Raw genomic sequence first — 24,953 nt, forward strand, 5'->3', positions numbered from 1 at the left:
CATAGGTCTGGTGACGCCTAAAACCTTCCACAAGGGTCGAGATACCCCTGTCCACTTGACATACTCATGTTTGATTATTTTACCCCCTATTGTAAACAAGAAAAGAAAGGAAAAACATCCTCGACAGTTGTCTCCACAGCTGTCGATGGCTTCATTGAACCCGTGTGAGCAGTCTTTTTCCTTACCGCGGGATAACCTTATCAAGTACGGGACAAAAATACAATTGGTTGCGACGAGCACAAATTACATGACGTGCCATCAGTTCAGAATGATGTGTATTCGAGACAAAATGTCGGCAACGTTTCACATTGATATGGTTCAAATATACTATCCAACTATATCATCAAAGTATGTTTATTTCATATAGCTTACACATTAAGATGGATTGTTGCTCAACAAGGCTTGCGAAATTTAAATATTAAACTCATTCCTTACGGAACCATATGGACATTCCTGTGTGATCCTTTAGTAAATAATATAAAATCATGATCTTAATGAAGTAACAATAGAAATAGAGACTTTGTATATAGGACATATGTCTACTGGCCCCACCAAGGAAGCAATTCCGGACCTTCGACGCCGTAACCCACGGCTCTCCCATCGAAGCCAATAGTCTTGCAGCTGAATAACAGTTATCTTATCAAACACACGTCACATCGACCTGTATCTGTCAGATTTAAATTAAAAAAGCAAAAAAGTGGAAAGTAAATAACACGCCTCCATCAGGAGTTATATTGAATAACTTTACAGAGATTGTTTTCATAAAGCATCCACCACAGGCGTATGTAACTGTCGTCCGTGTCATGTTTTATACAAACCTAGATTAAATTACATCTTTGGTTGAGAAATAACCAATGTCACAAATATTTTTATGGCGACATATTTTCATGGGTTATTTCGCTATTGAGACCTCTTTGGTTCTACATAATCCGTATTTTGAAAGATGTTGGCTGCATTTTATTTTTTTCGATTTCCCATCACCTGTAGAATACGCCAAATAAATTGATGGAAGATGCTCCACCAACGACAGAGCATTAACCAAGCGATTCATTTGAACAAACGCTGAAATTTGATAGTGTATATAATATAGATGTGCCTAATTAACATAATGATACATATAAAATACTTAATTTTGCTTTTGGTGCATGCCCATCAGTACTTCATTCCATATAAACAATATTGCCATGGACTATACTCGGGAAAAAATCAATTGTGTGTGTTTCTTTTTTAACAAATTTCAATTGTCAAAATCCAAGATAGCGGCCTGGAAATCTGATAGAGAATCCTTCAGTACTTTCAGAAAAATACCGGTAACAAACTTTAACTATCAAAACACAAGATAGCTGCCTAGCGGCCATCTTGTTGACCAATCAGTCCCAAAATTGTTTTTTAATATCTTTTCTGGAATCAGACTAAAAACCTCAAACTTCTCAATAGTGTTAATGATGTAAAATAAGTAAATTTTGTAAACTAATTATAACTTCGTCCTCTCTTTGATAAATGTCAAATATCATTCGTTAGCGGTGTAGCATCTTTAAAAAATCTTGATATCATCCTTATAAGGTAAAACATGACCTGGTCGTTTGTAACCTCATCTCTGATTGGCTGAAACTATAACTATGGAATTTCACGATATCAGATTGAATTATAAGGATTGACCCGAACAGATTTTTATGTTAATGAGTTGTTAAGAGCACTGCTGCCAATATAAATAAGGGCTACAGCAGATACGTAGGGATGCATTATTGCCAAATAATTCAATAATTTTAAAGGATTTGACATTAATATACAAGTTGTGACATTTCCTACATGAGTTACATTTAGGTACTTTAGACTAATTTATCGAGTGAAAATCGTTAAATTGACATCAACACTTGCTCAGGGGTTGATTAACACCTGTTGATTAACACCTTGAGTTTTATTTTTTGTTTCATCTTGGTGAATAGGGGCATAATTTTGTTCCAAATCATTAACACCTTGAATTTTATTTTTTGTTTCATCTTGGTGATTAGGGCATAATTTTGTTCCAAATCGTTTAGCGATTAATTACCAGTTATTTCATATTTTCTATCAGGGATGACAGATGATAATCAATCCTGAATATCGTAACATGTAATTAGAGGAGGCTAATTATTGGACCCGCCACAACCGGAGAGGAATTATAAGGTGTTATGGGGAGACGGTGAACGTTATTTGGAGCCGTGTTATTTAAGGGATGAACAAGGCGTCAAATTCATGTAATGTAAATTGTTCACAAAAATTCAAAATTTGTCACCTACTTCATATAATTTTAAAAACAAATTAATATAACCATATTAAAATATTCAAATGAAGCGTCCTTTTAGGAATATGTCACCATATATATAAATATTAGAACATTATATTTTTATAAGCCTAGAAGTTATAAGAACCCTTTGTGTGTTATAAGAAGCTACTTTGTGTTTCTATTTCAAGAAAATATTCTTTTAATTAGCAAGGATTAATTTCTTACTTGGACACAAGATCTTAAAAAAAAAATAACAGCTATTTATTAGCTCTGTGGCCTGATTGACACATGTGTCCTCTATAAAGAGAATGAAACGTAATTTGTATAAAGATACATGTCATTCCTTGCGTAAGTGGTTGGCTTTGTGTCCTTGTGTTTGAATTTTCCGACTACCAGAAACTTGGTTGGGTTTTGTGTATAAAGTCTAATCGTCAGTGATTTTCATAAAATCATATGATGTCGACCATGTCAATAGGTATTGTAAACTTATTTGGCGTGCATAATACATTAAAATTATTGTAGTAATGAGGAAAATATCGTAATAAAAACCTTTTACCATGTCCTTGTACATATAACTTATATTAATTTAATTCTATTGATCAACAACACAATGATGTTAAAATTCCCATTGTTCAGATAGAGAAAGGCTGTTAATAAGTCTGCATGTTATAACAAACAAACTTATGAGATTGGCCTTGGTCTAAATTACTGGAATAATTGGATACATAACTAATTAACTTCTATCATATAATGGCATTGATTATTCTTAATTGTAGGATTATGGTCGATTCCAATAGCGACTGTCGGTCATCTGTATGGTTGTTAGATATCGTAAAATGGTATTTGTATGCGTTTCCTTTATGCGTTTAATCAATCGTTCTTGTAAGGAACAATTTCACTGGCTTAGATATTTACGTTATCGTTGCATAACGTAAATGACGTCGACGTTTGTAATGTAGTCTCTGATTGGCTGAAACAATGGCGTACTGATTTCACTGAAAAGGAGGACTCTCGAGAAATCTGGAATATTGCGGTGTTAAAGATTGAAATATAATAAAGAAAACAAAATTTCACATTATACACATAATGTAAAATTCAAATACAATTAATTGCTAAAACTATATTTTGTTTACCGTTCGATAGTTGAAACTAACTGACGAAACGGGATACAGTACCACCGATATACGACAATCCTATTCTGTCAATAACCATGCGACGCGAGCTGTCAACAGACGCAGAAATTGAGATTATTGATAAGAAATTGATGGAGACAATTCAGCATATTTATTTGTATCATGTTTTTGACGTTATAATATATATATGGGTGTACAAGTGCGATTGATGTTGAACATGGAGAAAAGGAATAAATCTCCAAAATACATCAATAACATTAACGTTTGACTGCTTTGCCAGCACACATTTGTCTTGTTTTATAACACTTGGTGCATGTTTACGGCCGCCTACGTCTTAGTAAGTCTCGTATTAAGCAGTCGTAGACCTCCTTCCTGGATTAAGGTTTAAAGGTGCTATTCTTCAACTGCATTGCGGGAGGTAAGAGGGAGCGAGTCTATTGCGGGAGGTGAGAGGGAGCGGGTCTATTGCGGGAGGTGAGAGGGAGCGGGTCTATTGCGGGAGGTGAGAGGGAGTGGGTCTATTGCGGGAGGTGAGAGGGAGTCGGTCTATTGCGGGAGGTAAGAGGGAGCGGGTCTATTGCGGGAGGTGAGAGGGAGCGGGTCTATTGCGGGTGGTGAGAGGGAGCGGGTTTAATGCGGTTTTAGTATGGTACTTACGGTAAGAAGTTTAATCCCAATAAAGGGAGAAACATATTACTTTTTGGTTTGTTGATTGGGCCGTCCTAAATATACGGTCTCCTTTGTATACCATGTATTGTATGTATATCTGTTGTGGGAGGCTGCGGTATTTCGCAGTATACCCTAACAGGACACTCCACCCAGTCAAACAGGTCTTTCCAATCACCCGTCTCGATATATACGGAGAATTAAGCAGAAAAGAAAAAGCTGTACTTAAATATATTATTGTTATAGATAATATATACGACGAAAAAATGGATTCGCTCCAAGAGAAAAAAACCTTTGAAACATGATTCTGTTATATCTACATATATTAACAGTTATGATGATGCAACAGACAAGCCAATTTATGTGAAAATCGTATCTGATTTGAATAAATTATACGAAATGTGTCGTGTTTTTCGAATTGACGCCGAAATATAAAAAATAAAAATGCGTCTCTAGATCTGTTACAACAGCCAGGATGATGCCGACAGCACCATCAATCTATGTGAAAGCCATGTCTGATTTTATATTACACGTAGAAAATTGTATTTCTGAAAGTGATCGTGAGGTCAGCAATATTGGTAATACATCATACTGTGTAGATCGACATGTCTCCTTTATAAACCATTCGGTACTTTTTATTTCGCCGGAATTCTGTCACGTAGACGGATACATCGACAGATAACACATGAGAATGGCCCTGTGACAGTAGTTAAGTGTGCCCACTCTTTAAAGGTAGAATTCGGCATCGTCTTCATTATAAGTAAAAATAAATCGGAACTTCATCCGCCTGCAGTCATTTCTCGCCGAAAAAATGATGTTTGTGGGAAGAGAAGGTGGAGTAGAGAAACGAATTATATATGGAATTTTATTTCCGTCACCTCTCTAGACTAGGTCTCTTTGGAATGTATTTTTTCAAATTCAGATATGAATTACTGGGTATTAATTTTATCTTTCATGTCGACTTGAGTAACATGGAATTAACTATACGACTATTAAATGCAATAAAGGTGTTGTAATGATTGTTACGTCATCAGTGTGTGACCGAAAATGACGTCATATTTTTTTGTGTAGAATTATGACGTTATGCTCACAACAATACGACGTAATAATCGCAAGAGCTAATAATTATGTAAAATACAATTGTGGGATACCCTTTCGCGGAACTAGTAGTGATGATGTTCTGTAAGGGAAACTAAAAAAACAAATGTAATACATAGAATATTCGTTGTTTCTTGATGAATACCAGTAATATTTCATCTCGTGAGATGGGAACTTTGATATTTTACACTCGTACTACGCATTCGTGAAACTTATTTTTCACCACACTCCATGAAAAATAACAGATGTTTATAAGAAAAAACAAGGAATATCCTCTATTTTTCTATAAGAAATAAGAAGACCCCGTCTAGTTTAAAAAAATATTAGATAACACTTACATTAAATACAATCGTAAATAAACAACAATTGCACATATTTGTGTACACTTGCCACTTCTACTATATAAACTAACCAAGACAAAGTGTATAGAGTTGTAACTGACAGCAAAAGCGTGACCATTATGACGTCATTAACGTTGACATGGTAACGTCTACTGATCACCTTGTGGATTTTTTTTTCATTTCAATATATTTTATTAAATCAAAAGATTTAATTTTGGATTAAATCGTCGTTCAACAACGGTTTTCTTGGTCTATATTAAACATTTTTAATGCAGAGACACATAAATTAAGTTAATATTGTATATATAAGCATTCAACTATATTTCTATGGAATTTATGGCCTTTATACATGTAGATGCCAGAACATTGCAGACATCTCACAATGCTCTAGTAGTTAGACAGTTTTATTACATTGATCACATTGAATGAAGCCGACGAAGCATCTTAATGAACCAACCTAGAATAAAACATCCTTTTCATTTTTTCTTAAATCCATTTTATTTTCTCCGGAATCCTACTAATTCAAAGACCCCGTGTTAACATTGGTGTTTTGGGACAACTTTAATTGTGTATTTATAGAGTTTATTGGCCATTACTCTCTAAAACGTTAGACATTTAATTGATCCATCGCTACATGCATAACTTCATTTAAATATAAACATAGTTTGTGTTCTTATGTGAATTTCCTCTGAAACCCATTAAGAATAGATAAAAGGAGTATAAAATGTAGACTTAATGCATTGTTACATTTCCTAGTGCCGATTTATTTCCTCTCACCGACCCGTAAGTATCATTACAGAATGTACACGCCTGAAAAGTCAATTTTCTCTATATAAGGGGATGGCTTAAAATGTAAGACGGCTAGCAAAATTATCAAAATGTTTTGTTTTATTATTATTTTTTTGGTAAAATACATTAAAATAACCCATCATAATAATGCTAGTTTAATAATCATTTATGATGATTTGTTGATGATTTCAGAAGCTTGTAGATCTAGTTGAACTAGTTTACATGTTCATATAACCCTGGTTATGCGAGATGTAATATAGACAGTACAAACCCTGCTATGGTTCCTGTTTAAATTACATTCAAAAGCTACATTGTATAATAACAATCAGAGCGCGTTACAAAAATCCATCTATTCGGATTCTGTTTGTGTTAGCCAGAAACAATAATAGGACGATGTCAATTCATTTAACATTTGGTCTAACTACGATAAATTAGTAGTTTTAGTAGACGTTGGCTGGTTACCACGACTAACTACGATAAATTAGTAGTTCTAGTAGACGTTGGCTGGTTACCACGACTAACTACGATAAATTAGTATTTCTAGTAGACGTTGGCTGGTTACCACGACTAACTACGATAAATTAGTATTTCTAGTAGACGTTGGCTGGTTACCACGACTAACTACGATAAATTAGTATTTCTAGTAGACGTTGGCTGGTTACCACGGCTAACTACGAAAAATTAGTATTTCTAGTAGACGTTGGCTGGTTACCACGACTAACTACGATAAATTAGTATTTCTAGTAGACGTTGGCTGGTTACCACGCTAACTACGAAAATTAGTATTTCTAGTAGACTTGTGTTACCACGCTAACTACGTAGAACGTTGGCTGGTTACCACGACTAACTACGATAAATTAGTATTTCTAGTAGACGTTGGCTGGTTACCACGACTAACTACGATAAATTAGTATTTCTAGTAGACGTTGGCTGGTTACCACGGCTAACTACGATAAATTAGTATTTCTAGTAGACGTTGGCTGGTTACCACGGCTAACTACGATAAATTAGTATTTCTAGTAGACGTTGGCTGGTTACCACGACTAACTACGATAAATTAGTATTTCTAGTAGACGGAGTTGGCTGGTTACCAGGCTAACTACGATAATTAGTATTTCTAGTAGACGTTGGCTGGTTACCAATAACTACGATAAATTAGTATTCTAGTAGACGTTGGCTGGTTACCACGGCTAACTACGAAAAATTAGTATTTCTAGTAGACGTTGGCTGGTTACCACGGTTAACTACGATAAATTAGTATTTCTAGTAGACGTTGGCTGGTTACCACGGCTAACTACGATAAATTAGTATTTCTAGTAGACGTTGGCTGGTTACCACGGCTAACTACGATAAATTAGTATTTCTAGTAGACGTTGGCTGGTTACCACGACTAACTACGATAAATTAGTATTTCTAGTAGACGTTGGCTGGTTACCACGACTAACTACGATAAATTAGTATTTCTAGTAGACGTTGGCTGGTTACCACGACTAACTACGATAAATTAGTATTTCTAGTAGACGTTGGCTGGTTACCACGACTAACTACGATAAATTAGTATTTCTAGTAGACGTTGGCTGGTTACCACGACTAACTACGATAAATTAGTATTTCTAGTAGACGTTGGCTGGTTACCACGGCTCTTCTTTTGATTGGAAGTCTTATTTACATACAGGGATCTTCCGATTTGAAAGCCCACATACTTCTAACAGGAGAGCACGATATATAATATAGGAAACGCTATTTTCTATAGATATTCTGTTCCAATTCTGGTAAACGTGCAAATACAGTCAAAACGTTGTCTTATGTTACAATAATGTCATTATGCTTTATGCTTCAGTAACTATATCGGCGATTCTCAAAATAGAGACGTTAAATCAAAATCGAAAGGTGAAGTACAGACAAATAAAATATTCAAATAAAAGTCGATTCCCCGAAGCAGACTCAATTGAGACTGGCCGTTACCAGTTAAAACGACTGCGTTTAAAATCGTTAGATGTTATTACCAAGTACATAGAATGTCTAAGGCGATTCTGTTCTCATAAAGTCGGACATTCACGACTTTTGTCATCACGGTCTCAGTCCATCTATCTATTATACAGAGGCTGTAGACGGGTTTGATTGCGTCCTGACTGTGTAAATGGCACTAGAATTTTCACCTGATTCAAGAAACCACAAAAGGACAGAGATTGTATACATGTCAGCTTATCATCACTTCTAATACTAATTTAATACGGTTTTGGATTTTAACATTTATTGATTGTTTTCTCGTGTGCCATGTCATACATCAAATAAATGTTTTTGAAAAAAAAATCTGCACAATGCTTTTTTAATATTGAATTATTTTTATGACACAATGATGCACAGTGGAAGATCATATCCCCATACTAAAGGTTAGCCCGAGGACGGTATGTATACGACATTTGTGGATGATAATTACTTGATCACTTTGACGAGGCAAGCATGCCTAGCAATAGTTAAATTAAAACATCTCACAAAATTAAAACAATTGATAACAGGTGTTTCCATCCATTAACTTTATATGTAAAACAATTAAAGCCAATGGAGGCACTTATGATAGCTAATTATAAAGAAAATGTAAGCTAATTACTGGTAACAGCAGGTGATGTAACGTTATATGTAACCCGAGTAAATACAAGGCGTATTATACCGCTTAGCTAACGCGAACTTCTCTAGCTCAATCGGTTGGGCGTTGACTTAAAAAAACAGAGGTTCATAGGTCGATCCCTCAGCGGGGAAACGGTAACATTTAATGACAATAATGTTACATTAATGCCGATGATATTGCCAATGTTCATCACTGTTAACCTTGGGAAACTCGAGTCCTGGGTTATAGTATGTAATCCTGGTGTAGAATATCAGACTCTTTCATATGTGGATATGAAGGATAGGGATATTCTACCCGAGGGTCACAAAATGTTGTAAAACCCGAGGCTTTTCAACAAAAATTCCGTTGTTTGCATCTTTAAAGGTAAAACCAGTCAAGATTGTGAAAAAATGTAAAAGTTACCGAGGAAATAGAAAATTTGTTGACGCCATGACGTCACGAGGGTTTAATGCATGGGTAGCCATGTAATACAGCCTCAAGCGACATGAGTGCCCTAAACCAGCCAGTATTTCAACCGTAGGTATGAAAGAAAGACCTATAGCGCGAACGGTTGAGCAAGATACTCAATAAAGCCAGAGATCTATATAATTTGACTCCAGGCAGAGGCATTGTTTCAATGTAAAATGTGAATACCTCTGTTCCTGTAAAACCACAACCGTTTGATAAAATAAATAAAATATCATCAGATTTTGAAAAAAATAATTGCATGGATATTCTAATACAGGGAAAGATGAAAACCGATATAAATAAAAAAAATATATGCAAAATAGTGTATGATTGAAATACACAACGTGATGTGTATCAATATGATGAATAATACTCCGACTGTGGATGGTGTTGATCGTATTTATATCGTAGGAGTGTTGGAAATATCGGTGCAACACGACATATGTACAAACAATATCATGAAATTAATCATTTAAAATGAATATTTGTATATTAAGAAAATACAAACTGTATATGAAATTGTTCGTTACCGCTAGACGAAAACAAAATAGAACACATTTTATTCTAGTGCTGTTACCTGTTATCTTAAGTTAAAACGTCAGCTTGTTTGTTTGTTTGTTTGATTATTTTAACGTCCTATTAGCAGCAAAGGTCATGTAAGGACGCCCTCCCATCTATGCACTGTGTAGCATGTGTGAAGTGCGTGGTGCGTGTTTTGGGAGACTGCAGTATGTTCGCGTTGTGTCTTCTTGTATAGTGGAACTGTTGCTCTTTTTACAGTGCTATATCACTGAAGCATGCCGCTGAAGACACCAAGCAACACACCCCACCCCGTCACATTATACTGACAACGGGCTGAAGAAAAACACGAATATTGCAGTTTAGAGGTACTGTATAATGTTAGTTATTTAAAACTATATTAAGACAGATATTACCATCAAGATCAAGTTCGTTTTAACACGTTGAATCTACGAAACTCATCAGTAAAATTCTTGTCCATCTATTTTTATATCGTTAGTACTAAAGGTCAATTTAACATGTACAAAATGTCACGTATTTTCACACGACGCATACGCTTTCCAACAGCAGCTTTGGACGTCAAGCGGCTATCAAAACATATAATGACGTCATTTGCTTATTGATGACGTTGACAATGATGACGTGACACTGACAAATAAACAGAGTTAAAACCACGTGTGGTATAAACAAATTGTTAATCAACAGCTGCAGTGTTTATTTAATGCCCTGAGAGTTAAATAACACTGCCTTTTGTGGTAGAATAAAGCATATTCACGAGAACAAACATTTTCACTCATTTGTCTGAAATCTAGCTGTTTTCAAATTTCGCGATTAGAGCATAAACGATACAACAATTGCTACTTCGTGGATCAATTGTTCGCGATCATAGCCAAGGGAAATCGTTACAGGTCATATTACACTAGTAACATACATTTTGTATGCAAAAACATTACACGGCCGTAATCACTGGATATCAGGCGGAATATGTGATAAAAATATATATATATAATATTATCAAGTGTATGAACTCTACGGTACAGAAAACCCGACATATTTTTATTCCATTATTTTTTCTCTCTCTTTCAGTTCAAAATTTAACTATCTTTCCAAAAGTTATTTACGTGATACTTTAAATATGCGTTTCCATGATTGATTTTTAAGCCAGTTTCAACAGATAATTTATAATCCCCTTAGTGATGTATAACGCAATCTGTTTGAAATTCAGTTGGCTGGAGTGCATATCTGTTAAAGTTTACAATGCGTTAATCGAACGTTAACTGGTTTGATGAAATAAAACTACAAAATGTTTATCGCGAAAGTCAGTTCTACTATCGTATGCATCATTAGAAAATAAGTTCTTTGTAAGAGATGAAATGTTTGGAAAATCAATAGATATCTAATAGCTAATTCGGTTAGTTTCATTTAAACTGTCATGGCGCCGGTATAAAATTTCAAGTTATAGCGATCTGAAGTCCGTAAACATCGGGACACTACAATGTTATAGTTTTTGTTAAATATAAGCCTTATTATTTTTTTTAAACTGTATTATTGATAAGTGTATTATATTTTGCTTTAGATAGGCATATGCATGCAATTTTTTTCATGACTTTCGGAAAGAAAACATAATTTAACCGCCTGTTTGACGCCCCGAGGTTAAATAAAATGATTGACCATTGTAAGAATGGAGGTGTGTTTTGGGGGCTGTGGTGTGGTTTGGGGCTGTGATATAGTTTGGGGGCTGTGGTATGGTTTGTTTGTATGTGTCTAAAATACGCCCCGAGGTTAAATAAAATGATTGACCATTGTAAGAATGGAGGTGTGTTCTGGGGGCTGTGGTGTGGTGTTTGTTGGGGCTGTTGGTTGTTTGGGGGCTGTGGTATGGTTTGTTTTGGGGGCTGTGGTTATGGTTTTTGGGGGCTGTGTTGGTTGTTTGTTGTATGTTTATGTGTCTAAAATACGCCCCGAGGTTAAATAAAATGATTGACCATTGTAAGAATGGAGGTGTGTTCTGGGGGCTGTGGTGTGGTTTGTTTTGGGGGCTGTGGTATGGTTTGTTTTGGAGGCTGTGGTATGGTTTGTTTTGGGGGCTGTGGTATGGTTTGTTTTGGAGGCTGTGGTATGGTTTGTTTTGGGGCTGTCGTATGGTTTGTTGATATGTGTCTACAATATATGAAGTACTTGAAGTTCCTCTGTCTATAACGTGTTTTTTGTAAACTAAAATCTGGTTTATACTTCTGAATAACATGTACCGCTTTAGTCCTTTGCATATATGTGATCTCCTTTCTGTTAACTATGCCGCTAACATTGACAAATAATCATACATTCGCACCATTATCTGAACTCAGAACTCATATACTAAATCCGTGTAAGTGTTACTGTTGAGGACGGAAACTCGTTTAAAGCTTAAATCAAGATAACAATATGTTAAATAACGTCAGTTTAAATAACGTATTAAAAATACTCAAAATTGATCACACAATTAAATCGAAAGCTAAATTAGATTTATATTTAATAAATATAACAAACCCCTCCAATTTCATGCTTCGATTGTCTCGTCAACTATTTCACTAAAAGGTCTGAGGACAAGAGTGAGTACAAAATTCGCTGACATTTTTGTTTAAACTGTCTATTATAAATAGGTACTGTTATTATTTAGCTGTAATGACATATACATTGCAACGGAAACAAACGCTAACCGCTAGACTGGCTGCCGCAGAGTTTATCAAGGGGATAGCTTTGAATGGATTTGTTCAAGTGCAGGTAATCGAGAAACATGACTTTAACCAGATTGTATCGGAATCAAGGAAAACATCAACTTAGTTCATAGTTAGTATATATATATAAGAAAAGTTCGACGCCAAAATTAAATAGTAATGCTTCCAGTACACCCTGCGACCAACCGGCTTGTTTTCGGTTATACAGACTGTATATGGGAATCATTTTACTTTACAATATACACACGCTGGCAAGGCAAACATTCTATGTAGATATACCTTTGTTTGAAAATTGTATTGGTCATTTAACGACGACATATGCATTGTGTTCCAGTGTGTGATTGTATGTTTTGGGAGGCTGCAGTATTAGTGCTTTGATTAAAATGCAATGTAGCGCCGTTAACGCAGTCCCCGATAGATGTTTAAATAACATTATGTTTAGTAGACAAAAATATCATTGTTTATTTACTAAACTACGTTTGAGATATTAGTCCGCTGTGGCAGACAAATGTGCATAAAACATGAAAACATTGGGACACTTCAACAACATGATTAAAATATGATAAAACAAAGAGTCAATACCGAAAAGTAGATATTACGATTCCTACTTAATACTTGAAATACAATCGTTATATTCTATCTAACTAAAACAGTCATTATATATGTTACCAATGATTGAATGTAGCTGTTGTGTGAGTTGTAAACACTGTCATGTGGTTACTATAGAAAGGAATGTATCACGAGTAATTGTGTGGTGACTTGAATATTACATAACACAGGAGACAGGTGAATACCATTAATGTTGTATGTAAATGGTCTTTATGACAGGTAAAACAACACATTATGTATACGACAGACATTGTAAAAGGACACGAAACCCTACTCTATACACCGTTATTGTAAGGTACTTTTATCATGAACAACTTACCGTCATCAGGATACGGCTGTGACAGGACGGTGGCATTACATTCGTACCAGGCCATCCATATACCTCGTACCATCAGCTCCTCGGGGGTCAAAGAGGAAATCGGAAAAGCACCACTTGTGGTACTGACAGTAGTAAGTACTTCCGGTTCCGTTATGTTATCTATCATCATAATGGATTTTTCAATAATCCTAAACACAATACTATTTCAGATAAAATCACTGCACCCTTCCACAGTTGAATGTGAACAAAAACACTTCAATATTTCAGACTGTCTAGCTTGTCCCACAGAGGATAACTTCCAGCGATAGATATGTTCCTGGTTCAGAGTTAGTGACCAGTCAGTCCGCCCTTCCGGTGTTTCTAGGGGTACGGTTAGTTGCCTTGTAGCAGTCCCTCTGTAAATAGACATTTATATGTATGATATCTGGACATTCTGTTCCTGTCTGGTTCTGTCGACAGTAGTTACTGGGGAGTTACAGGGATTGACCCTCCTAAAGCGTACGAAATACAGGCCGCGTGCCGTCTGTGATGAAGCAGGCCGTGTGCCTTCTGCGAAGGCTTTATCAAAGGTATGACTGCAGCATTACAGCGTATTGTCCACTTGTCGCGTGTTTCAGGCCAACGATGAGAGAGCGCACTATGACCTTGTGTAGTCTACAGTGGAAAAGTGTTTCACGAGCGGTAAGCGATGAAAAAAACTTTACACACATCGTGAGACGTTATAAAAATGAATATTGAAATCGTTATACATCCGATGTACAATATGTTACAGTCATCCGATACCTCTAACATATTACAGATATATATCATGATGATGATATAATTATATCTATGCTGTGTATATTTAACTTTAAAATACAGCAACTGTGAAACGATATAGTCAAGTGTATGAAGAAGGACCAATCAACTTGTCCACAAGTCAACACATCATCATTCTGATTGTCCACAGAATCTGCATTAGACTGTTATATAAATGTTATTTTCATGTTATGTACTGCAGACAAATTAATTATCATTTTAAATCTAGCATTCTTCGCATGTTACGTACTAGATAGTAACTACACGTCTTATTTGAGAACAGCAAAGTTCGCCTCTGGCAGCCATTGTAGACCAAAGAGGTTATTTTACAAGAAGAAGTTTACCTATTGGACCCCCTTGAAATCCTCCTTTGTTTTACCCCTAAAACGAATACCCATATCTATAACAAATATAATCCAAAGAAACTATGTGAACGAAGGCAGAAACCATTGTCAATTGTAAAGTAAAATACAAATTGGCACCTTATTCATCTTTAATCTAATTTTTCATCCTTAAAATAGCTAAACTTACCGACCTATATTAATTTAGTGTAAAAATCAATATCAGTTGTTGAGTATAACACTTTTTCAACACTTACACCAAAACATTAACCTGGAGATTAAGACACATTGTGTCTCTTGAAATGTTCAAAATCAAGCATTATTTCCCATACAATGATACATCATACTCATCACATCACTTATAATCCTAAATTAATGAAGAAAATCAAGTGAGTTGCTACAGATGACAGTTTCAAACGCTTATACCAAAACCTTAACCTGGTGATTGAGCCATCCAGGGTCAAGTAAGAACGGCCTTGCATGGATGTTGTGTGTTCGTGTATGGTGCGTGGTGCGTGGAGTGTGTTTTGGGAGACTGCGGTTTGTTTGTGTTGTGCTTTAATAACTCCTTGCGATGGTTCATATATCATAAACATTCCTATCATTAGATGTATTACGAACATTTTGAATATTTCATTTCGTAAGATTTCTTCCTGTTAATTTTGACGTAGGAAGGCTTTAAAAGAATTTCGAATCTAATGTAAGGAAACTATACTGTAATAATATGTTTTATCAACCTTTATAACTTATACTCTTTCTCCTCAAGTTTTGCTTTGCAGCTTTCAGAGGCTCTAATGCCTCTCTTGCTTTCCTGTGTTTACTGTTCTCAAATTGAAAAAAATCAAATTCATTGCAATCATGCACAGCATTCCATTTAAATCTTTCACCGGCAAATCCTCTATGAACTAGAAGTAATAAATATGAAGTAAATGTCGGGTTTAAAACGGATAATATCTTTTTCATCACTGAAATAATTATAAACCTTTGAAATTTCACACTGACATGCAGGCGCGAACATCATTACGTCTGAACGTTTAATTCCATTTAGTTTCTTTACATCGTTAATGGAAATAAATGAATGATTAATTACTTCATTACAGAAAATCATTTCCGCATATAATGTTAATTCAGGATCAGACATGGGACATCGACAGGTTACCATGGTGACACGAGTGGGAACAAAAGAGAGATGTATATAACAGGAACAATGAAGGACCATTAGGACTGCATATCTTTACCACAGACATCAGTCCACACATGGGTGAATACTCGTATCATTTCTGGGACTTAAAGTGCGCAAGCTTAGATTGATAATCCTATCGATATTATGTATGTCCCAATTGATACTTTTCTTCAAATACAAACTAAAACAACGTAGATTTACTGTACCAGTACTTCAAATATTCGTAAGATAACATTAGTAAGGGCTACAAAACAAGCGGTAGTTGGATATGAAATTTATTTCACACGGATGCGTTATTTTTTAAAAGAGCTTTATGTTATTAGCCGACATATGCAAATATGGTGTAGTGATATCATCATAAGCAAATAGGCACTCATTCATATTCAGAATTAAAAAAGAAATAAAAACTTTTATTGCTTACAGAATGAATTAATAACAAATCATTTGATCAATTATCCGGTCAATTTGGTCAGTGAATTTGCAAATCGAATTTTGGTAAAATTTTGCTGAAAACCTTTTCATTATGCAGTAGATACTTAGCCTATTGTGTCGTGGCCAGGGTTTGTCAAAGAAGACAGAGGTTAGGTGGTTTTATCAACAGACATTGATTTTTGTGGATAATATATAGTTTTGGTAAATGGAAAATCATGTTTTGAAAGACACCGTTGGGAATTAAAACCTACAATCCACCACATTGTACCGTGATGTGGATTTGGTGCAACTCTTTAAATTTTGTAGATCTTTAATGTATATAAAATATATTTTATTGCTTTGAGTATTGGCAATTTATTTACGGCAGAACTCGTTTGTGTGAAAAATCTGATGTCCAATGGGGCCGCAAAAGACACAGAATTCAAACATCTCTTCCTTTTTCTTAAAAGTTCACGCAAAGTATGCTTTGCCTTTGCCAAAGGATTTCAAATGTGTGTTTTCTCTTCTAAAATCAATTCTAACACGTGTTTTGAAAATGTCCAAATAATGAGATAATACCAATTTATGTGACAAATGTTAGATTGTAACGTAAAAAAAACCCAAAATATTTGTAATGATTTTCAAATTAGATTTCTGTAATTCAACGCATTGTGGTTATGAATATGAAAGTACTTTATAAATATCTTGGTTTGTCGATAACTTCTGCACATGTTCACTGAATTCATTTGATCTAAACCAATTTTTTTTCAATATTTAATTATTTAATTGCATATTTGTCATGAAATCAAATCAAGTTATCGGTAATTTTTCCCTCTTTTCTGTACAATGTCAGTTTGAATTGAAAGAGTAGAAAAAATCGAGTTTTCAAAATTAATTTCACTGAAGAACGAAACATCTTATCCCCATCAAACGATATCGATTGTTATGATATTAAACTTTATTTTAAATGCCTAAGCGTGACTGATCCAAAGCGAAATCACAAACATGATCAAAACATAATACTAAGCATTTGTTAAATTGTTTTAACAATCAACAGACATTAATCTTGTCCAATGATTTGGCTTGGTTTGGTAGGATCACCGCCATATTAATTTACAGGAAGAGGTCGCCCGGGTCCGACGTATTAACATAAGCCCAACATCTCTGGGTTCCATGTTCAAATCCCATAACGGGTAGTTTATTGGTACTGACTGCTGGTCGGTGCTTTTTCTCCGGATACCAACAAACCTGGCACGTCATCAAATTACCCTGATTTGTGATGGACTGATAATAGGACATTAAACAAATAAACCAAACAATAGTCATGGGAGACTGCGGTATATTCGTATTGTGTCGCCTTGCAGTTGAACTCTTGCCCTTGTATAGTACTATCTCATTGAATCATGCCATCAAAGACACCGAACAAGCAACCCATCCCACTCGATCACATTATACTGTTACAAATACAAAAAAAAACAGAATGGTTAAACCAGCAGCTATTTAAAAACACAATTCAATTGTAAATGTAAAAACAACAATACGCTCCTCCCGGCAACTGGGGAAGACCCTTCTAGATTTACGATAGTCTCTCTGTAGGGCAGTAATGTTGTCCCAATATCTTCCAAACTATTTTGATATCATAAACAGACGAAGGTATAGGGCAAAGACAAATAAAAAATATAGAATTGTATTTGCAATGTTAGCCACAGGTTAAAGAGTAATTGTAAACTGTTGATTCAGATAGCACTTTAATGGAGCTATACAAAGGTAAGTATATGGAATATTGATTACGTAGAACTAAAATATGAGGAATGATGTATACCGTAGACAAGAATTGGAACATGTCCAAGACGAATCGCTCTTTTATTACACTGTAGCTTAACACACACATCATAAAAATACATTCACTATAAAAGGCTTGGACAATACATATAAATATATATTTTTGGTATATTCTATCACTGGCCTTATAAATGCTTTGTTGTGTTTTGGAGGAGAGAGTAAAAAACTCAAATATAAAAAAAAACACGCCCTTCTCCTATGTAATGCTTTTACCGTAAATGAAATGTAGAGAAATAAGCAAGAAACATATAGATGTTAAGGTGTGAATAATTGATAACGTCATTCCATCGTTAATCAGCTGCAGGATTCCCGGCTATACACGCTACTGGGTACGTCGTTAGGTGTCTTTTGTCTCTATTAATAATATTTATTCGGCTCTTTCAATACTTAGTAGACGGTTTTATGGTTGACGCTTCGGCTTTTTATATCACAAGCTCCTGGCTGATTGGGAATGTTGAGGTTTATGAACAAATATGGCGTCTGATTGTCACAAGTAATGTACAAAGAATGTACCAATCTTTCCGTCGTCAAGCAGTAAAATCGCACTGTGTTGTTTACGTAATCTAGCTTTTCTAATTCACGGCTTCCTGTTACTGGCTGTAACACTAACGAGACATTAAAGTCGTAGAAATAATTAGGATTCTCGTTTTATCTCTGTCTGCAACACACTCGAAACCAAATTGCGATGTCATTGGAGGTGTATTGCAGTGGTATACCATTCAAAGCAATATTTCCACTATAACAAGGAGAAACAGTACAAATAAACTTCAGCTTTCCCAAACATACACACGCGTGAGAGTAGTCAATAAATGACATTAGCTGTTAGAAGGGTATTAAAGCTAGTAAACAAATCCATCTTAAACATGATCTTAAGGACCACATAAATAATCACCAAACGAGAAATACTGACTGAGTTTGGTATTGAACAACATTGAGAAAAAGATACCAGACATGTTGTATAGATGTTTAAAGGTAGTGTTGAACATCAGACAAAAGCGATTACATGTCTTAGGAAACATAACCTACTGGAACCAAGGACTAATGCTATTGTTATCTGAGTAATGATGTATCAAAATGTTCTTTTTATTAGTCAAACTGAAAGTGAGGTCCTTGTTTATAGTGACACTTATCATATATGAAAAAGAAAACCCATAAATGTGTTTGAAACGTTTTGTTTCAGAAAATAAACAATTACAATATACAATTAACGTGAGAAACTAACTCACGATGAAATGCACTTTAATATCAAATTTATGTTATATTAACAATTCAAATTGCATGTATTTCTTTCATATTCTATTACAATTTGAGTCTTAAGTAAACTTAAGAGAATGTGTCACTGATATAGCACTCTAAAAGTATTTCAAGGAGACACAACGCAAACATACCGCAGCCTCCAAAACATACAGTCATTCACACAAACGATATATTGTATCCAGAGGAAGCCGCCATAACCATAGTTGTTAATAGGATCATCTATGCATTGGCAACCTATGCCGCCATACATGAGACATTGTTGTTGAATCCATCAAATATATCTTCTGTCCATTCATACGAGTCATTTGTATAGATTATAGTGGAAACCTGACCAACCTTTATATCACTACAGGGTTAAACATTGATCTGGTCATTGACAGAAACTCCAGCTGTATCTGATTCTGTACCTACAGTTATCCCCAGGTTACCGACTGTGTTTGACGTCGGGCCATTGTTAACATTATACGTCAGACCGTACGTGCGTTTTGAGAGTAAGCATTTTGTACCGAATCATATTAAAGTTAATCGCCGTCAACTGTATCCCCCGAGTCAGGTATTGATTCGATTTCCTGAAGTGTAAACAACAACAAATGTCATTTTACATAGGTCATCCTTGTATTTGTGGTATAAGACAATATTGCGGTCAGTTGATGATGTGCGTCCTTGCAATAGCGCAAAGTGCTCATCAAATATTTAAATCAATAATACATTGTATGTTGCGTTGAATCCTTATGTTGGTGAAACGTATTTGTTAAGTCAATTAACATCAAAATAAAACTCAAAATTAATGTTTGATAAAGTTGAAGTATGATGAGTAGATGTTTTGTATGTATTATTAATTGTAAACGTTATTGGAATAGCGGGTTCCTACACTAAAACTTTAAAGAAACAAAAACAACAAAATAGTCTTCATTTTTAAACAAATCATTTACAAATTATATTGTTGGTAATTTCATTTCTATCCGGCGTTGTTTATCACCATTACTTTACAAAAAGGGTCCTCGCGAACATTTTTTGAAATTGAAATAGCGAAAATGAATATTCGCCGTAGAAAGTTTGTTGTTTCATACATTAGAGCAAACTAAAACGGTTTACAGTAAACCATCCTAAATTAACTTCACAACAAACAATACTGTCATTTATAACAAATATCGATTGAAAAGAAAAGAGTAATTTGTTTGTTTGTTTGATTAATTAACGTCCTATTAACAGCTATGGTCGTGTAAGGACGGCCTCCCATGTATGCGGTATGTTGCGTGTATGTTGTGCGAGGTGCGTGTTTTGGGAGACTGCGGTATATTAATGTTGTGTCTTCTTGTACAGTAGAACTTTTGCAATTTTTTAGTGCTATATCACTGAAGCATGCCGCCGAAGACACCAAGCAACACACCCAACCCGGTCACATTATACTGACAACGGGCGAACCAGTCGTCCCACTCCCTGTTTGCTGAGCGCTAAGCAGGAACAGAAACGACAACTTTTATAGACTAGGATGTGTCTCGGCCAGGGGACAGAGCCCAGAGCCTTCCTCACAGGGGCGAATGCTCAACGCAATGCCAAACGTAAGGTGGTGCCAAGGGAGGCATTAGGAAAGATAAAGTCAGTTAGGAAGAAAAGAGAAAAGATAGGATCCTAAACATAAAACAAAAGTTTAAAAAAAAAAAAAAAAAAAAAAAAAACCGAACAGAAAGTGCACTGCACTATGTCGCTTCTCAATTTGTACTGTTTGCACTTAGAGTTCTTCCCTTTCCCTCTCCACTAGTTATTTACGTGAGATAATTCTATGTGTTTATGTGTTATTGATGGTACCATGAGTATTTAGGAAGTTATTCATCTGACACAGTATTTAACGGTGGACATCTCTACCTAATAAGGCGTCATTGTAACTCATTTGTAAGCGGGGTCGACAGCCTTACAATGGATACGTATAGAATAGTATTCGCTGTTGAACGATGAGGACGGATATAACGTGCTGATTTGTAGGTAATGAGGATATTTCGGCGGAAGTGTTTCTTAATGAACAAAACCAGTGATGTTTAGTAGACGGCTATTAATGGATGATGAACAAGAGGATAACAACATAAGGATATTTAGCCAAGTGTCTCGCAATGTCACACAGACGTTTCATCGTCATGTTTTCTTTAACACATCGTCATGATCTACCCGAGCGTCGCCATTTTATCGTCTAGTCATATAGAACATATACCAAGAGGCCCTGTTACATCGTCTTCTCCTTGCCCAGACGATTTACTGCGCATCATTTTATAGAAGATATATCCAATTTGTTATATCATCTACCAGTCCTAATGACGATATACCAGGTGTTGCCATGGTATATAGGCGTCATAATGCTGATACGTGTATACCAGGTGTTGCCATGACATCTATGCGTCATAAAGATCCTTCACCAATTGCCAATGTTACATGTCTACCTATTTTATAAAATAAAACATACCGTCAATCCTGTCTATAAAATCCACCCAGAGCACAAGGACAGGTAGTCTATGTCTAGTATCCTTCTATAGTGGTCAATGTTTCTTTATTTAAAGCAAAAACACCAATCTGATTAAAATACTGATCCTTATTATCACTATGTTGGATAAGAGGATCTGACAACATCCCATTATGGGTCATGTCCAGGTGACCTTTGGAATTGTCCAATCAAATGCCAGATTCTTGAATGTGACATTGAAGGGACGAAATTGTTTGAAAAGCTGTCCGAAATATTTTCGTGAACGAAGTCATCTAGCCCAAACAGCACAACAAAGCCAATTGTATATGTATATTGGGAAGAAAATGGCGTTGTCAAATGATGTAACAATGTTTTGAAAATGCATTGAATCTGAAGTACACGTGGTACAAAGGTCAACTAACTTCCTATTAACAGCCAGGGTCATGTAAGGACGGCCTCTCATGTATGCGGTGTGTTGCGTGTATGTTGTGCGAGGTGCGTGTTTTGGGAGACGGCATAATGTACCGAACATTTCTAAACTATCAATAAACATAGTGTTTAACTTGAACACATATTAATAGTGTCTAGCAAGAAATATATGCTTTTTATTTCTAACAGTTTCAAAAAAGGACAATCCTAAGTTAGAACATACTGCATTATTGTAAATAAGATGGAAAAGAGTATATTTGTTTGTTCGTTACAAACGAATCCTATACATGCTATAGCACTAATAAGTTTACAGCATCACATGATTTTAACAAATCTCTAGCTATGCCGAAGAACACAAACATTACGTTCACGGCAATATGTGGCTGTTTCTTATAATTTAATATGTTGGAAGCCCTCCATCAGTCGGGAGAAAATGTTATGTGTGTATGTGGTAAGTTTTAAATCTGACACAGTATTTAACGGTGGACACCTCGACCTCATAAGGCGTCATTGTAACTCATTTGAAAGCGGGGTTGGCAGCCTTATCTTGGAATCGTATTCGCCTTTAAATGATGAGGGCGGATACAGCGTGTTGATGTGGCGTTAATGAGGACATTTAGGCGGAAGTGTTTCCACCGGTGTTTGTGTGTGGCGGTGTGTTGACGGTGTCACTGTTATAACAGGGCATCTAATGGATTTTTACGTAATGTCAAACACAAGTTACATCGTTTGTCGTCGTCTAACCATTATCTACCCGATCGCGCGAGCGTCGACGTTTTGTCATTGTATTGTATGTATAGCAGACATGCCAATGGTCTGCCTTACATCAAATTACCTTGACGGAGCTTAAGGACATAGAAGCTTTACCCGGGTGTGATACATCATCATCATCACAATGATCATAGTCTTTGTACATGTGACACGGTATCTATACTGCTTGTCAATTATTACAATTTCAGAATATCTACTCAGTATATCGACAAAAGACACTGCACAACCCATCGTGTCCAGTCACATGACCCTGAACAAAACCTACGTCTTATTCCCTTATACTTGAACGATAACAGTGATTTTTTTACATTTAATATCTTCATGAAATTATAAGATATAAATACATTTTATCATATAACATGAGTCCGCCAGACAAATATTCACAATAATCAGTTCTATATAACAATATCTTGACTGCTTGATTAATACTGTAGAAATCACAGCAACACCCAAAACCATGTAGCGCTCAGACTCCATTACATGGCCTCTGTAGCAAGAGTAATGCCCGTCCCCACGGGGGTATACGTTATAATTACAGATGTATATCAAAGAGACAAGTGTTGATCACGTGCTACCTTTCGGTCTTATGTAACAGGCGGTATCCCCCAGACCATTCTGGATATGACCATTCCATTAAGATGACCAAGTGACAGGGTTTCCGAGATGATATATCGGTGTCTGTCTATAACGTTAAAGACGCAAATAACGAAAGTAGTCAAACGTAATGGGTCATGATGGATGAATGAGGTAGAGAGGTTATTTATTTTATGGCAGATTACAGCGTTATTCCATAATCCACAATGTAGTTAACACAGATGAAATCATGCAAGTCCAATGTCAATAGGTTTCAATATTACGCGAGGTGATAAAGTGAACTATTGAGCTTATGTTTGGTGGCTAGATTCTGCCAGTTTGTGACTTAATACTCAAAACGTCCCGCTAATATCGTCTTTTAACTAAATAATATTTTGTCAATGGCAAATCAGCCACCATACGTTTTACATGCATTACACCAATGATCTCCTGAAAGACGTTAATTAAGAACAATGTAACAACGCCTAACTGCAGTTATCGAGTGAAATAAACGTGAGGTATTTGTTTAAACAACAATAGATGCTGGAATGAAATAAAAATATGTGGCATACACAAAAGAAAAGAATGCATAGTTGGATATTTGCATATTAAGGGCACAGCCCTTCGGGCACGAAGTATGAAGCACTTCTAAGGTAACAAATACACGATCATATAAGAAAAAACACAATCTTCAAAATTCAATCCTAAACACTGACAGCTTCAGTTTGCGGCCGCCATTTTTCCATACATATGGGGAGGTGGTTGTGCGTTGCTCCGGTACTGCTCTCCCCAGTAAATATAAATGTAATCAATGCAAATGCATCAAAGGGGTAATTAAACATTTTTTTAGAAATATTTTTTAAATAATAACACTTTGGAAATTAAAAACTATGCAGTCAAAATATCCACAAAGGCGTAGATGAGCACAAGGAATCATGACGTCACATAACGTCAATAAATGGCGCGAAATAATAGGATTGGCATACAGGCCTTAATGGACACAGAGAAATCCGACTGTTTGAGTTTATTTCTTTGAGTTTATGCTAGACAATTATTACATAATATGCTTCTATAATTTAAAGCGCGTCCTTTTATTTCTAAATTACGTCTTCTACATGAAATAGAACTAAAATAAACAAGTAGAGCTTTGTTCTTCCCTCGCCGTGCTTGATTAAACATCTGACTGCGCCCTTTAAGGCCTTTCCTTCAGTCATATTAATTAGTAAGCTACTGACGTATCGCCTACCTGACTTATAATCATGTTCCTATTTTCCCTAGAGTATATACCATAGCTGTTAATAGGACGTTAATTAATCAAACACACAAACCCTAGAGTATTTTTGAACAAATTAAGTTAAAATTGTTG

The 24,953-nt window shown here is 35.6% G+C and overlaps 1 protein-coding gene across 1 annotated transcript in view; it reads right to left on the reverse strand.

The window, feature by feature from the left end:
• LOC138310716 (calcitonin gene-related peptide type 1 receptor-like) overlaps positions 1-14,245 on the reverse strand; it is a 40,930-nt gene extending 26,685 nt beyond the window's left edge. The window contains exon 1 of the mRNA XM_069252055.1: positions 13,531-14,245. Within this exon, the coding sequence (XP_069108156.1) occupies positions 13,531-13,699 (169 nt within the window). The 5' untranslated portion in view covers positions 13,700-14,245. The remainder of the gene's footprint in view (positions 1-13,530) is intronic.
• Positions 14,246-24,953: the final 10,708 nt, after the last annotated feature.

This window comes from Argopecten irradians, chromosome 16 (genome assembly GCF_041381155.1).
Source record: "Argopecten irradians isolate NY chromosome 16, Ai_NY, whole genome shotgun sequence".
Classification (NCBI taxonomy): domain Eukaryota; kingdom Metazoa; phylum Mollusca; class Bivalvia; order Pectinida; family Pectinidae; genus Argopecten; species Argopecten irradians.